Source organism: Schistocerca gregaria, chromosome 9 (assembly GCF_023897955.1).
Source record: "Schistocerca gregaria isolate iqSchGreg1 chromosome 9, iqSchGreg1.2, whole genome shotgun sequence".
Lineage (NCBI taxonomy): Eukaryota > Metazoa > Arthropoda > Insecta > Orthoptera > Acrididae > Schistocerca > Schistocerca gregaria.
This window is the reverse complement of record NC_064928.1, coordinates 67,593,856-67,609,367: the sequence shown is the minus strand read 5'-3', so window position 1 is coordinate 67,609,367 and position 15,512 is coordinate 67,593,856. Positions and strand designations below refer to the sequence as shown.

General features: G+C 41.3%; 1 protein-coding gene across 1 annotated transcript in view; it reads right to left on the bottom strand.

The window, feature by feature from the left end:
• Positions 1-12,710, bottom strand: part of LOC126291633 (uncharacterized) — a 106,176-nt gene extending 93,466 nt beyond the window's left edge. Inside the window, exon 1 of the mRNA XM_049985198.1 lies at positions 12,559-12,710. Coding sequence (XP_049841155.1) covers positions 12,559-12,709 — 151 coding nt within the window. The 5' untranslated portion in view covers position 12,710. The remainder of the gene's footprint in view (positions 1-12,558) is intronic.
• Between the last annotated feature and the right edge of the window lie 2,802 nt (positions 12,711-15,512).

The window sequence follows — 15,512 nt, the reverse complement described above, 5'->3', positions numbered from 1 at the left end:
TTATCAACCGTTTGACATATAATACGTTTGTTGAACATCTTGTCAAATTTAATTCTAAAGTTCACCGAATCTATTGTGTCAAATATGGCTGTATAATCAAGTATATTGCCGCGCGTAACGGGCGCCATCTACTTTCTGCTATCGCTTTGCGCTTTTCCAACTTAAACAGGGTACCAATTACATATATGATTCATACCAAATCTGGATTAAGAGTCGTGTGCTCCCTCGATACTCACAGCTAGTAAGCATTTACTAATGCAAAGTTTTCCCGTTGTGTTCCCGGGCGAGGCGGCAAGGGCGAACGGTTTTTTATGAAATTTATATAATGAAGTAGAATTTAAGACAATGGTGAGAGCTGCCTTTGAAAGTCTCCGAGTAGTTGAGAACATGTCCGGCAAATCTGAAAGTGATTGGTAGGTGATGATATTGTCGCAGAGGTCGAGGAGAAAAAAGAGGCCTATAGCAGATGGCTTACGAGCAATGACATTGATGATAGAAGTAGGTAAGTAAGACTGAGGGAAGAGGCAGAAAAGCAGTAACTAGGGCAGAAGCGCTTGGTGGGGCTTTAAATGTGAAAAAATTAATAAGCGAATAGGGAGTTCAAAGTCCAAAGAAGCATGGATGTGGTAGAACAGCCAAGAACAAATGACAGATGTAGTACAAACTTATAGGTGATAAGCCTAGGTAGGTGGAAGACATACTACGAAAAACTGTTTAAAGAAGATTCCCCATTTGTGTGGCCATAGTGTCCGTAGTTGCTCTATAATTCTTGACGGTATTTTTGTTCTGTCGTTGCAATTCCAAAAATGAGTGACTCTCAGCAGACGCGTTTCGATTTATTGAAGTAAAGCATCGTCAGTGGTCTGTAATTAAGTTATTTACATTTTGATTTGCATTTGGATCGAAGAACAGTTCGTTAAGAGTAGGTTGATTTGTACTTACGATGATTTTTCGGCTGATTTCTCGCTTAGATCGGGAAACGCCGTCTGCTAGCGCATCGTTATTTTTCTGAGTTAGACACTGATAATTTCGGTCTAATTTTTAGATGTTCTGCAGCACTTTGCATTTCTTATGCGCACCGCTGTATTCTGTTTTTGTACTTCAAGTATGTGTCGTTGATTGCGTTTTGTAGTGTTACCAACATCATCTTTCCACTACTTTGTCTTTGACCTAAAACTTTCTTTTTACTTACATTATTGTATATGTGTGATTCTGTTTAATTACTTGAAGAACAAAAACAAACAGGATACAATGGTGTGCATAAAAATATGATGTGAAAAACATAAGAAATACGTAGTGCTGCAGAGATTTGAAAATTAGGCCAAAATTATCAGCATCTAACACAGAAAAACTCTTAACGAACTGTTCTTCGATCCAAATGTAATTCAAATTGTAAGTAACTTAATTACAGACCACTAATGACGCTTTACCTCAATAAAGCGAAACGCGTCTGGTAAAAAAATCACTTATTCTTGTTGTTGCAACGGCAGAACAAAAGTACCGTTTGTTTAAAGAAGATCGATCCAAATTTAAGGACATATGCTCCTCTGCAGTCAACGAACATGGCAGATAAATCCATGAGAAAGTACAGGGTACATTTAAGCAGTTCAACAATGGCAAAGCATCAGAACCTGGAGGTTTATATATGGAATTGTTGGAGATCGGTCCAAAATTGTTATTTGAACATCTCGCAAAGCCATTTAAGCTCCGCATTGGCGGGGAGGAAATCCCTGTCTGATTTAGGGAAGGGTTCGTCACAAATATATTTAAAGAGGGAACAGAGGAGTGCGCAAATTATGGATACATCACAGTTCTCAGTTCTATTTCGAGACTGTATGGTAAAATGCTTAAAACTAGAATTAAGGGAGAAATTGAGAAGGTAGAACAACAGAGTGCTTTTCGAGCAGGAAGGTCTTGAATCGATAATATCTGCAGCATATAACAGGTCGCTGATAACAGAATGGCACATAAGTTGGAAACACGCGTGGTTTTAATAAAATTGTAGGAGGTGTATGACAGTGCACTTTCTAGGACGTGGGAAGCAATGAAAAACCAGAACACTCGTAATTGTTATGTATAAGCCGTTAGAAAGCTGTAGGAATAGCTGTAGGAATGGTCGGTGTTGTTCACGAGCCAATTGATGGCGAACAAGCACAGACGCATGCATGGCGATCCGTTGATTTTTGGGATTTTGGCTGAGAGATCCCGTTAGTCGGTACCCACACACCCGATTTTCTGAGCCTTCCATGTTGCACGCAGATGTCGGACGATGGTGGAATGATTGTCACTGACGTGGGTCAATGAGGATTAATGCGTTTAACCGATCTTTAAGAAACCCCGAAGGTCTTACTGAACGTGGTGAGTCCCTAACGTGGAAAGTATCCTCCTTGAAACGAGAAATCCTATATTCTTACCCTGCTCTGTCCTTGGGCGTTACCCACATACACGGTGCAAGAGTTTCTGGCTGCCTGCACTGTTGTGTGTCACCCGTCTATTGAACTCAAAGAGAAAAATACGTCGGAAATGTTCCGACTTCTTTACTTGGCACTCCCTTTTCTAGCATTCACAGCTCCAATCACTATCTCCACATGGGAAAGTGGCAGTATGTAACCTCAGACTGCAATATAAAGTGACAATCGGTAAACAAACTCATAGCAATCGGAGTATCAACATGCAGACCAAAAACGCTGCGAACTCGTGCACCCGCCTGCTCGAGTACAACGTTCAGAGCGTCCGTGCAACCCTGTGAAACCATTACAAAGATCCTTCTTCGCGGTGCTGCTCGGCTCGCGCGTCACGTTAGCTCGAATGCCGCCATAGGCGTCCTCAGACTTTTATCCAAGAGGCAAGATCCCAAAATCACCATTTTGTGAACTTAAGAAACCCCACAACAGTGGCTGAATCAACAGTCTTTTATTGCATACACTACCGCTTTCGGGACAATTAAAGTTCCATTATATGGTGCAAACTGTAAGACTGAAAATATGTTGTTATAAAACAGTAGGACCACATTCTCAAGCTTTCTTTTTTTTTAAAAAAAGTGTGAGATACGGAACTATATAATTAAAATTTCTAAAATAAAATTAAAGAGAGAAGAGAATGTTACTTACAAATCAAATCGCTTAACCATCTGAGGTCATTCTCATCCCAGCCTTATCATGCAACAAAAGTTGCATGTCCAAAGGAGACGTAGGAAAATCCCAAAAACGGACATCACGATCGAATGCCGAAAGTCACCAGAATCGTAAAACATGTACTCGTAAGAGGCAATAGCAAACATGAAAAGAAACAAGATGTGTGGCGTTATTTACGTCTTCTTGTTCTCTCTGCGAGTTTTCTCTGGCATCCGAGTCCTCACCTCTTTCCATCCTCCTTGGTCCTGTCCTGTGTCGCACGCCTCTCTCCGCTGCTCCTGTGTAGCCGGCGTCTTCCTCTTTTTCTGTGCAGTGGCGGTCTCCAGTGTCTTATTGTAGATGACCATTTTCCCTTTGGCGTTCTTCTAAGGTATCCATACCACTTTAGCCGTTGATTTCCAGTCGTGTCTACAATATCATTTGTAGCTCCCATCTATTGTCGTAGTGCTTTATTTCGTACTACGTCTCTTCTCGTTACCTCATGTCCAATGTGGTTAATTTCTTCTCATTGACCCTGGAGACTTACGACAGTTCAGTACCACACAGAGCAATGCTCTCAACTGTAATTTCGCATATCCTCCTTTTCAAATTATTTAATGTCGTTTCATTCCAAACAGTTGAGCATAACTGCTTAATCGCCAACTTTCCTATTCCTGTCCTGGGCGTTATTTCATCATTTCTTTCACCTTTATTCGAAATGACTGTCCCTAAATATTTGTTTAATCGGCTACACTTTACTGTAGATCCATCATCCATAGCAAAACCCCTTCCTATACCTCCGAGAACCAAGTGTTCAATCTCTGTATAATTAATTTTCGTGCCCCACTACTCATATTCTTCTATAAGCTTTATTAACATACAAGACACATCCTCTTGTTCCTCGGGAAAGATGACCTGATCGTCGGCGAAATTTGCGGAGAATAGGATGTCATCATCTATTCTAATTCCCATTCCAATTTTTCAGTGCTTCGTAAATTTTTTTAAATGAGGGTACGCGCTAAGCAGCACCCTTATATCAGTCCTTTGCTAACCTTGGAAATGCGTCTTCACTTATTTTTATCATTTAAACACTGACTTGCCGAATTTTCCCTGACAAAGACAACTCAGACTTAACCTGTTTATTTATTACCCACAATACACAAGCCCAACGCAATCTCACTGTTGTACAGTGACAATATGACCTCCAATAATTAACACAAAAGAATGGCCTGAATCGCAAGAAATCTTAACGATAATAAAAGTCCAAAAATATGAAATTAAAAAAGTATGAAACTACGTCCAACTTTCTTAGTTCCCTAAACCCATTTCAATAACGAACCCAATTTTTTTATAAGTCACTTACCTCATCGAAAATCTTCATAACACGAAATACATCAATTACAGAAAGCAGCAACTACAGCCAACTAAACAGAAAGATTCTAACTACTATAGACTCTAACTACTAGGAGGCATATGGTTAGCCAAAGAAAGATTTTGTTGAAGAGCAAACAATGTATTTAGAAAATTTTACCTTATTCACGTGACATCCAGTTCTACAACAAAATACTGTCAACAACATCTATTATCCTACATGAGCTGTGCTGCGGCTCGCATTGGTGCTGTTGGTAGGCTTCTGCCCTCTGCTGGAGGTCAGAGGGTATCGTTATGGTTTCGCAAGCGTTGTCTGTCCGCTAGTGGCAGCAACGGCGGCTTCGACATGTAGTAACTACTGCCCTATTTTCGAGGCGACGTCGTTGCTTTTCCGGATCGGTGAGTGGGACAGTTCGGTTGGGGACTCAAGAGGAGCCAGGTCCGCGCAGTGCGAGAAAACACCGGGGCTTCCGGGTAGAAAGGCTGCGGTCACGAGGGTGTGCGACCTCGTCGTAAACCGAATCCAGCAAGCTTTAAGATGAGTGCATGCTCTTTGAGCCGGCTGGGGTGCCCGAGCGGTTCTAGGCCCTACAGTCTGGAACCACGCGACCGCAATGGTCGCACGTTGGAATCCTGCCTCGGGCATGGATGTGTGTGATGCCCTTAGGTTAGTTAGGTTTAAGTAGTTCTAAGTTCTAGGGGACTGATGACCTCAGAAGTTAAGTCCCATAGTGCTCAGAGCCATTCCAACCAATTGAATTTTGAAGCCGATGACGTTAACGACAGCAGATTTGTAGTCTCAACTTGATGTGGCACGTGTTGTTAATTCTTGCCTTTATGCTGCTCAAGTGTTAAAGAATAAGTACTGTGTAACAGTATTCACGGAATACCAGTTCGATTTTACGGCTTTGGCGTATTGTTCCATAATTGCATTTGATTTATCGGACGTCAAGTAGCTTCTGAAAGATCATCATTAGACTGTCACTAGTCTGAGTTACCATCTTGTGAAGTGAATGCAACTCTTGGCTGCCTATCTCATCGCTCCCGAATGTGTTTGTTGCCGGACATTCTCAGAGGTCGATTCCTCGAATACTATTTTGGATCTTGTAAGACATATGTGTCCTAAAATGAGGTCTGATGGCCACTAGTTCACTGTAACGCTCCTTCAGTCCACGCCTTCTGCTGTGTTTGTGGTGAATTACCTTTAATATTTCAATACTTGTAAGTTGCAACAAGTTCTTAAACAATTCTTAATTTGTTGCAATTCTTGGCGTGTAATCCGTGATTGTGCTCACTTGTCTTAAAATTCTAATTTGGTATTTGTATTTACGCAGTAAGACTTTACAACCTTATTTATTGCGATTTCTGGTGTGTAAGGCCTTCTGCACAAATCACAGTGGCTTGCTTTTAAAACATTATCTGCTGTATCTGTATCCAATGGTGATTTGCTAAATAATAACTCACTGAAAACACTGTTGTTGACACAGTTGTTTATTCCTTCATTAATAACGTGTGCTATTTTTATTTATTGTTGAGTCTGGAATTACTAGTTTAATATAAATTCTGTGTAATTGTAAAAAGGCAACCAATAGTAACTGATTATGGCCCCATACACAATCGTAACCGAGCAACCCCCCGTACTTGAGAGCATCCACAAAAAATAATGTTACACATCTCGTGGGACAGCGACGCTGTGATGTGCTACGAATTGCTTCCCCGATGTGTAGCCATCACTGCTCACATTAATTGTCAACAAAGAGATGTCTTACAGGCTTACTACAAGGACAACGCCGTGGAAGACTGCGAGAAGCGATTCTACTCCACGATAACGGCCGTCTACTTTCTGTTAGGCTGACACAAACACTGTACAGACTTGGATTAGGAAGTCATTCCGCACCCACATTACTCACGTGATCTTGCACCCTCAGATTTTCACCTTTTTCCATTCTCTATCGAACAACATCCCATTAGAATAACTGACAGCCTTGGGAGAGCCAGTCCTGACAAAACTCTACCATCTGGTGAGCAAGATGTATGAGACAGGCGAAATACCCTCAGACTTCAAGAAGAATATAATAATTCCAATCCTATAGAAAGCAGGTGTTGACAGGTGTGAAAATTACCGAACTATCAGTTTAATAAGTCACTGCTGCAAAATACTAACGCGAATTCTTTACAGACGTATGGAAAAACTGATAGAAGACGTCCTCGGGGAAGATCAGTTTGTATTTCGTAGAAATATTGGAACACGTGAGGCAATACTGACCCTACCGCTTATCTTAGAAGAAAGATTAAGGAAAGGCAAACCTACGGCTCTCGCATTTGTAGACTTACAGAAAGCTTTTGACGACGTTGACTGGAATACTCTCATTCAAATTATGAAAGTGGAAGGGTAAAATACAGGGAGCAAAGGCTATTTACAATTTGTACAGAAACCAGATGGCAGTTACAAGAGTCGAGGGACATGAAAGGGAAGCAGTCGTTGGGAAGGGACTGAGACAGGCTTGTAGTCTCTCCCCGATGCTATTCAATTTGTATATTGAGCAAGCAGTAAAGGAAACAAAACAAAAGTTCGGAATAGGTAGTAAAATCTATGGAGAAGGAATAAAAACTTTGAGGTTCTCCGATGACATTGTAATTCTGTGAGAGACAGCAAAGACTTGGAAGAGCAGTTGAATGGAATGGACAATGTCTTGAAACGAGGATATAAGATGAACATCAACAAAAGCAAAACGAGGATAATGGAATGTAGTCGAATTAAGTTGGGTGATGCTGAGGGAATTAGATTAGGAAATGAGACACTTAAAGTAGTAAAGGAGTTTTACTATTTGGGGAGCAAAATAACTGATAATGGTTGAAGTAGAGAGGATATAAAATGTAGACTGGCAATGGCAAGGAAAGCGTTTCTGAAGAAGAGAAATTTGTTAACATCGAGTATAGATTTAAGTGTCAGGAAGTCTTTTCTGAAAGTGTTTGTATGGAGTGTAGCCATGTATGGAAGTGAAACATGGACGATAAATAGTTTGTACAAGAAGAGAATAGGAGCTTTCGAAATGTGGTGCTATAGAAGAATGCTGAAAATTAGATGCGTAGATCACGTAACTAATGAGGAAGTATTGAATAGAATTGGGGAGAAGAGGAGCTTGTGGCACAACTTGACTAGAAGAAGGGATCGGTTGGTAGGACATGTTCTGAGACATCAAGGGATCACCAATTTAGTATTGGAGGGCAGCGTAGAGAGTAAAAATCGTAGAGGAAGACCAAGAGATGAATACACTAAGCAGATTCAGAATGATGTAGGTTTCAGAGGTACTGGGAGATGAAGAAGCTCGCACAGGATACAGCAGCATGGAGAGCTGCATCAAACCAGTCTCAGGACTGAAGACCACAACAACAACATCGAACAACCTCCAAGGAACTTCCTCTCCGGATGAAAATACGGTCCAAATATGACTCCATGAGCTCTTCGCCTCAAAACCAAGTGATTTCTGTAGTGGAGGAATCGAAAAGTTACCCAGTATTAGCAGATGGTTGTAAACAGTAAAGGACAATATATGTGGAGCTTCTTTTCAGAAGGTGCCAAAGCCCGCAGCTCGTGGTCTGGTGGATAACCGTGGCTGCCGCTGGATCAAGGTGTTCCCGGTTCGATTACCGGCCGGGTTGGGGATTTTCTCTGCCCGGTGGCTGGGTGTTTGTGTTGTCCTCATCATTTCATCATCATCATAATTGGTGACAGTGGCTAGATTGGTCTACACAACAAATTGGAGAGTGAAAAAAAATTGAGACTTCGTACAGGGGCTGATGACCGCGCTGTTGACCGCCCCAGAAACCAAAGTAAACATTTTCTTGCAAAAAGTACCAAATCTCTCATACAGAGACCGTCAAATGCAGCATTTTACACGAAAACGAACCAAATACCTTCGATCTTTCATACCAATTAGTACCAAATCCTTTTCCACTTATATGGCTGAGTGCTGTGACGTTACAAACGCAGTGAACCAATATAATGTGTGTATGCGATCTGGTGATCACTGTTTCAGTAATGGCTGCCTTTAGTTTGTGATTGTGTCTACTTCATGAAATATTCTTGTGATTTCTGTTGTTTTTGTTTATAGTGAACAATTAAAATGAAGTATGATATGTCCTATGCGCCAGAATTTACAGAAAAGCCAAGGAGACGTAAAAGACTTGTAAATAAGGGAAAGCGGAATGTTTTGAAACACCAAAACATAATGCTAATGCACGTGCAAATCCTCAAATCAGGTTAAACATGATGATAATTGTTGCAAAGCGTTATGTATGTCAGAAGATGACATGATACTGAAAATAACACATACTGCAACAATACAGATGATGTGAGCCAGAGAAAGTTTTTAATCAAGATATCTTAGAGTCAGCTATCCTAAAAGAAGAAGAGCTGATCAAGGTAATGAGGAATGTCCAAGCAAAAGGAAAACTAGAAACTACAGCATGCAATCAGCTCTTCAGGCAACGTTCTTGTTTGTAGCTCTACATTACTAAGGATTTTTAATGTTGGGAGAAGGAAGGCTAAGCATGCAGTTGACGAGAAAATGAATAGTGGGGCAGCAGCTCGTGAAACAAGAGTTTGTAGTAATGTGAAAAAGAATACTGGCTCACATAACAAGGTTTAAACAGTGAACAGCTCTGGTGGTGGAAAAAGACATTATTAAGAAAACACTTGTCTCCAGAATTAACCATACGTAAGATGTGGAATTAATTTTCCGACGAGAGAGCAGCTGGCATTACTGCTTCAACAAATCTACTTACGCAATTCATTATAATGTGAGAAATAATTATCTGGTAGGTATGATATTATGGTTTGACAGTAAAAAGTTAGATTTATATTAGGTGTAAAATTTATGTTCAGATCACTGCATACTGAAGAGTAATTTCTAATTATCTTTTTTATTTTCTTCAGATTTTTGTGACCAAGTTCAAATGCGGGCTTGGCAAAATAAAACAGAACACCTGCAGTGACTCCCTAGCATTCAAAGTTCGTTTACAAAGTTGCTAATGATGAGGATGTCAATAAACAACTTGTCCAGAACATTAATAGATTTCCAAATGGAAGTGTAAAAGTGAACTTCGATTTGATGCGGAATCAGTCTTTATCAAAGACACAAAGTGACAGAGAGTATTATTCACATCAATAATGATATCATATGTTGGGAATAATTATTTCACCAAAAAGACACTTTTTTATAGGTGGCGTGTGGGTGAAGGCAGTAGCAGATTCATGTCTGTGGCGTTTTTTCAAGTCAGTCCTTTAACCATACTGTGATTCAAGTAATATTAAGTATGTACTCGATTATTTCGTGAGAGTTGTACATCTCAAAGCAAAAATTATTGTATCTTATTTCTGTTACGTGTGATTGCATGACAAATATAGATTTCGGACTGAGTTGTTCTTCGCTGTACGCAGTCATTCATCCATGCCTGCAGATAGGTCTTTTGGTATTTTAGAAGAGAAACTCAGAGAGCCTGTAACCGTAATGCTCCGAGAGGAATATTACAGTGTATTTGATACAGTAGGAACACGTCACACGCTGAATTCCGATTTTCCCTGGGTAGGTTGGTAAAATATCAGATACAAAGCAAAAAAACCTTCAAAATTAGTGAAGCTAACCGTCTCATTACTCACCATAGATCATCAGTGGTTGGTCTGCCTGCTGCATATGCAATCACACCAGTGTACAAACACAAAATGATTATAAATGAGATAGGGTAAGATAGTATTTTGCCTCAAGTGAAAGATTTGCCAAATAGTAGTCATGTACAACAGGCAAACAAAAATGACTTGGTATCGCTACCTCCTGCATTGGGCTACGAATTGAACCAAACCCCTTTCCACAAAAGTTTCGTAGAGGAGAATGATGTGCGAACAGTTAATGAGGGTGGAGACAATGCTAACACAGACGTTCATTATGATGACTGACGTTTTGAACCAGATTTCGGTACTACCATGAAAAATTTGTTCATATATGTATAATCATTATTAATACAATTTCTATTAACGTCTCAGACAAAATAATACTGTAAGAATAAAGTAAATCCCGTTCTAGAATGTCCAGAGGTGAACTACTATAAGATCGGTTATCCTCTTAAGACAAAGATAAGTTATGTTGTAAATTTTTTATTGCTAAACATGTCACCTATAGTAATTTGCAATAAAGGGCACAAAGTATATTAGTACTAACTTATTGTTCATGAAGTATAATTTGTAGTCTATTAAAATAATTTTTATGACATAAAGTACCAAATCCAAACTTAAGTTTCTAATGACTGTTCAATAATAACGAGGAATACCTTAAACTTCATCTAGTGAGCATGATGTATGAGACAGGCAAAATTCCCTCAGGCTTCAACAAGAATATAATGATTCCAATCTCAAACAAAGCAGATGTTGACAGATGTGAAAATTACCGAACTATCAGTTTAATAACTCACAGCTGCGAAACACTAACGCGAATTCTTTACAGACGAATGGAAAAACTGGTAGAAACCGACCTGGTGGAAGATCAGTTGGGATTCCGTAGAAATGTTGGAACACGTGAGGAAATACTGACCCTACGACTTATCTTAGAAGAAAGAATAAAGAAAGGCAAACCCACGTTCGTACCATTTGTAGACTTCGAGAAAGCTTTTGACAATGTTGACTGGAATGCTGACTGGAATACTCTCTTTCAAATTCTAAAGCTGGCAGGGGTAAATTACAGGGAGCGAAAGGCTATTTACAATTTGTACAGAAACCAGATGGCAGTTATAAGAGACGAGGGACATGAAAGGGAAGCAGTCGTTGGGAAGAGAGTGAGACAGGGTTGTAGTCTCTCCCCGATGCTATTCAATCTGTATATTGAGCAAGCAGTAAAAGAAACAAAAGAAAAGTTCGGAGTAGGCATTAAAATCCATGAAGAAGAAATAAAAACTCTGAGGTTCGCCGATGACTTTGTAATTCTGTCAGAGACAGCAAAGGACTTGTAAGAGCAGTTGAACGGAATGGACAGTGTCTTGAAAGGAGAGTATAAGATGAACATCAACAGGAGCAAAACGAGGATAATGGAATTAGTCGAATTAAGTCGGGTGATGCTGAGGGAATTAATTTAGGAAGTAGTAAAGGAGTTTTGCTATTTGGGGAGCAAAATAACTGATGATGGTTGAAGCAGAGAGGATATAAAATGTAGACTGGCAATGGCAAGGAAAGCGTTTCTGAATAAGAAAAATTTGTTGTCATCGAATATAGATTTAAGTGTCAGGACGTCGTTTCTGAAAGTATTTATACGGAGTGTAGCCATGTATGGAAGTGAAACGCGGACGATAAATAGTTTGGGCAAGAAGAGAATAGAAACTTTCGAAATATGGTGCTACAGAAGAATGCTGAAGATGAGATGGGGAGATCACTTAATTAATTAGGAGGTATTGAATATTGGGGGGAAGATAAATTTGTGGCACAACTTGACCAGAAGAAGGGATCGGTTGGTAGGACATGTTCTAAGACATCAAGGGGTCACCAATTTAGTATTGGAGGGCAGCGTGGAGGGTAACAATCGTAGAGGGAGACCAAGAGATGAATACACTAAGCAGATTCAGAAGGATATAGGCTGCAGTGGGTACTGGGAGATTAAGAAGCTTGCAAAGGATAGAGTAGCGTGGAGAGCTGCATCAAACCAGTCTCAGGACTGAAGACGACAACAACAACAACAACAACAACAACAACCTTAAACGTTTCTAAAAGAATTCCCAGTGATTTCCAGACAAACTGTATATGAACCACGGTCTGCGTGCTAGAACTGTTGGGGCTACAGGGAATTTTTCTGCTCTAATGAAAAATTTGCCCAGTTGGATATGGTACCTTTGGAAACGAGCTACAAATATTATTGAGGGGTAAAGTCTGTGTTATGTGTATCTGCTGTGTTTATTAAACTTATGGAAAAGCGCTTCGAACTTATGCACCAACCCAACGGAACACATGAAGCGTTGAAACCACCATCTTAACTTTCTATATTTTTTCATTACTCCAGTCCAGAACCTTTTGTATTGCTGCTCCCTGACTCACCCATCTTGTGCGCCACGCACGTGTGCCGCCCCACCCCCAGCCAGACGGCGAAACACGCGGCAGTGGCAGCGACGGAGGCCAAGACGTTTCGGCGGTGTGTGCGCGGCATCTTCAGGCGTGCCTCGTCCGCGGCAGCGGCGGCGCATCGCATCGCACTGGACGCGCCGGCCGCGCTCCGCAACTGTGGAGCCCTTCCTTATCTGTGACGACACCCTCTGTGTGTGCCTTGTTTTTACTCGGCAAACACCTGTGGATCCCGGCCGCCCTGGGATCTGCCCATTCATGGCACTGTTTGACGCGCGAGGCTACGGGCGAGTGCCACATACAAGTGTTCAAACTTCAGCGATGTGAACGACTCGGTGGAGAGAAATCTATGAAGATGCGATAACAAGATGTCAGCATAAAACGCTCTGATACGTCGAACGTGTACGGTATACTACAGCGGTCAGAATAAATGTTGCATATTGCTTTTCTGTCGGTATCGCACGTAATAGGAGACAGAAGATTTTGTTCTGTTACGTATAGTCATAATAAAACAAAAAAGGTAAATAAACATACCAGGTGATCAAAAAGTCAGCTTAAAATTAAGAACTTAATAAACCACGGAATAATGTAGATAGATAGGCAAAAATTGACACACATGCTTGGAATGAAATAAGGTTTCGTCAGAATCAAAAAAAAGTCCCACAGATGGCGCTGGACAGCAAAATGTCAGTGACTGCGCATGACAGTCGTGTATAAGAGGAGCTGTAATGAGAGAGAGAATCAGATGCGTCAGCAGTAGCAGCATGTTGACGGTACGTGAAAAGGCGCTTTCAGTGAAGCTGTATTACCAGAATGGGGAATGTGCTAGTTCAGCGTTACGATTCTATAGCCATTGGAAGGGGATTCGAACGGGTAAACATCCGTCCACAAATGCAGCTCTGGCTGTTTAGACGATAGACCCCGTAGTGGCCGAGCGAGCACAAGGCATAATGCTGCTGAGACAGTTCAGGAAGAAATGCAGACTGTACCGGGTTCGTCTATGCACGGGGAAGTCAGCGCTCGTGCAATCGCACGTCGCACCGGCATCCCATACACTACTGTTTGGTTGGCACTGAGGCGTACCCTCTGATGCTATACCTACAAAATCCATCGGCATCATGAACTATTACCTGGCGATTTAGTTAAGCGAAGGGCATTTGCGGTGTGGGCGTTTCAAAAGATGACGGAAGATGATGATTGGTTGAGTAACGTATTGTGGACCGACGAAGCTCATTTCACGCTCCGAGGATCTGTCAACGCCCACAACTGCAGAATTTGGGCTACCGAAAATCCTAGAACTGTCGTGGAAACCATTCCACGACGAGAAAGTCACGGTATGGGTTGGATTTACCGCATCTACCGTTATCGGATCTTTTGTCTTCGAGGAAATGAGTGATTCTGGTTTCGTAACTGTTACCGTGGCGGGTGAGAGGTACGCCGATGTGTTACAGAATCGCATCAATCCCATCCTGGCTAATAAACACCTGCTGGAACGTACGATGTTTATGCAGGATGGCGCTCCACCCCATATTGCTAGACGCGTGAAAGATCTCTTGCGCTCGTCGTTTGGTGATGATCGTGTGCTCAGCCGCCACTTTCGTCATGCTTGGCCTCCCAGGTCCCTAGACCTCAGTCCGTGCGATTGTTGGCTTTGGGGTTACCTGAAGTCGCAAGTTTATCGAGATCGACCGACATCTCTAGGGATGCTGAAAGACAACATCCGACGCCAATGCGTCACCATAACTCCGAGCATGCTTTACAATGCTGTTCACAACATTATTTCTCGACTACAGCCACTGTTGAGGAATGATGGTGGACATATTGAGCATTTCCTGTAAAGAACGTCATCTTTGCGTTGTCTTACTTTTTGAACTTTTGTATTTTTTTGGTTCTTATAAAACTCCATGTCATTCCAAGCATGTGTGTCAATTTGTACCTCTAAATCTACATTATTCCGTGATTTATTCAGTTTTCAAATTTATAATGACTTTTTGATCACCAGGTATACAAAGAAATCTTACAAAAGATTCAACTGCAAACACTACAATTTCTTCTTACTGTCATCTTGCGTAACACCTATTTTACTAACCAGTTGACCCTTCTCGTAACTGGAGACACTTCTGAACGCGGTTAGGCACACCCTTTGCCAAATTTTCCAGATAAATCTGCGAGATATATTCCCGTTCTTGCACAGAGGCCTGGTCTCTGGTCTCACAGGACGATTGCTAAACGTTCATTTCAGCAAGGCCCGTTCATAATCCAGTTGAGGTCTGGGGATATGGAAGTCATTCCATCCAACTAATTCTATGCTCCACAAGGAAAGTGTCCACAAGCTTGTGAGGGTAGGAATTTGAACTGTCGTCCATCAGGGGGAATCGCGCTCCAGTATGTTCATCAATTGGAGCCACAGTGCGTGCAAGGATGTCGTCCCGATCCTTCACACCACTGATCCTCCTGAGTGCTGGCATGAGGGTTGTCCTGCAGCCATACTGTTCCACCCCGAAACACGCCAGGGATTTTCTCTGCCTCGTGATGACTGGGTGTTGTGTGCTGTCCTTAGGTTAGTTAGGTTTAAGTAATTCTAAGTTCTAGGGGACTGATGACCATAGATGTTAAGTCTCATGTGCTCAGAACCATTTGAACCAACCCGAAACACGACCAAATCCTACGGTTTTGAAAATGGCTGTTTCTCAGTAACCGTTCATAAGCTTCAATGGAGAAATACCACTGTTAACCGGTTGCAAAGTAAATTTTGATACATTGATCTAGGATCCGACACCTATAAGAATGTCTTCATCAGAATGAAATAGTAACAACCGTGTAAAGTTGCACTGTGAGCAGGCAACAGTCAAAATTACGAGCAGATATGCTCAAGTCAAAAATTGAAATTAAAAATGTTCCATCGTTTGATGTGTATAGCTCAGTGTGAT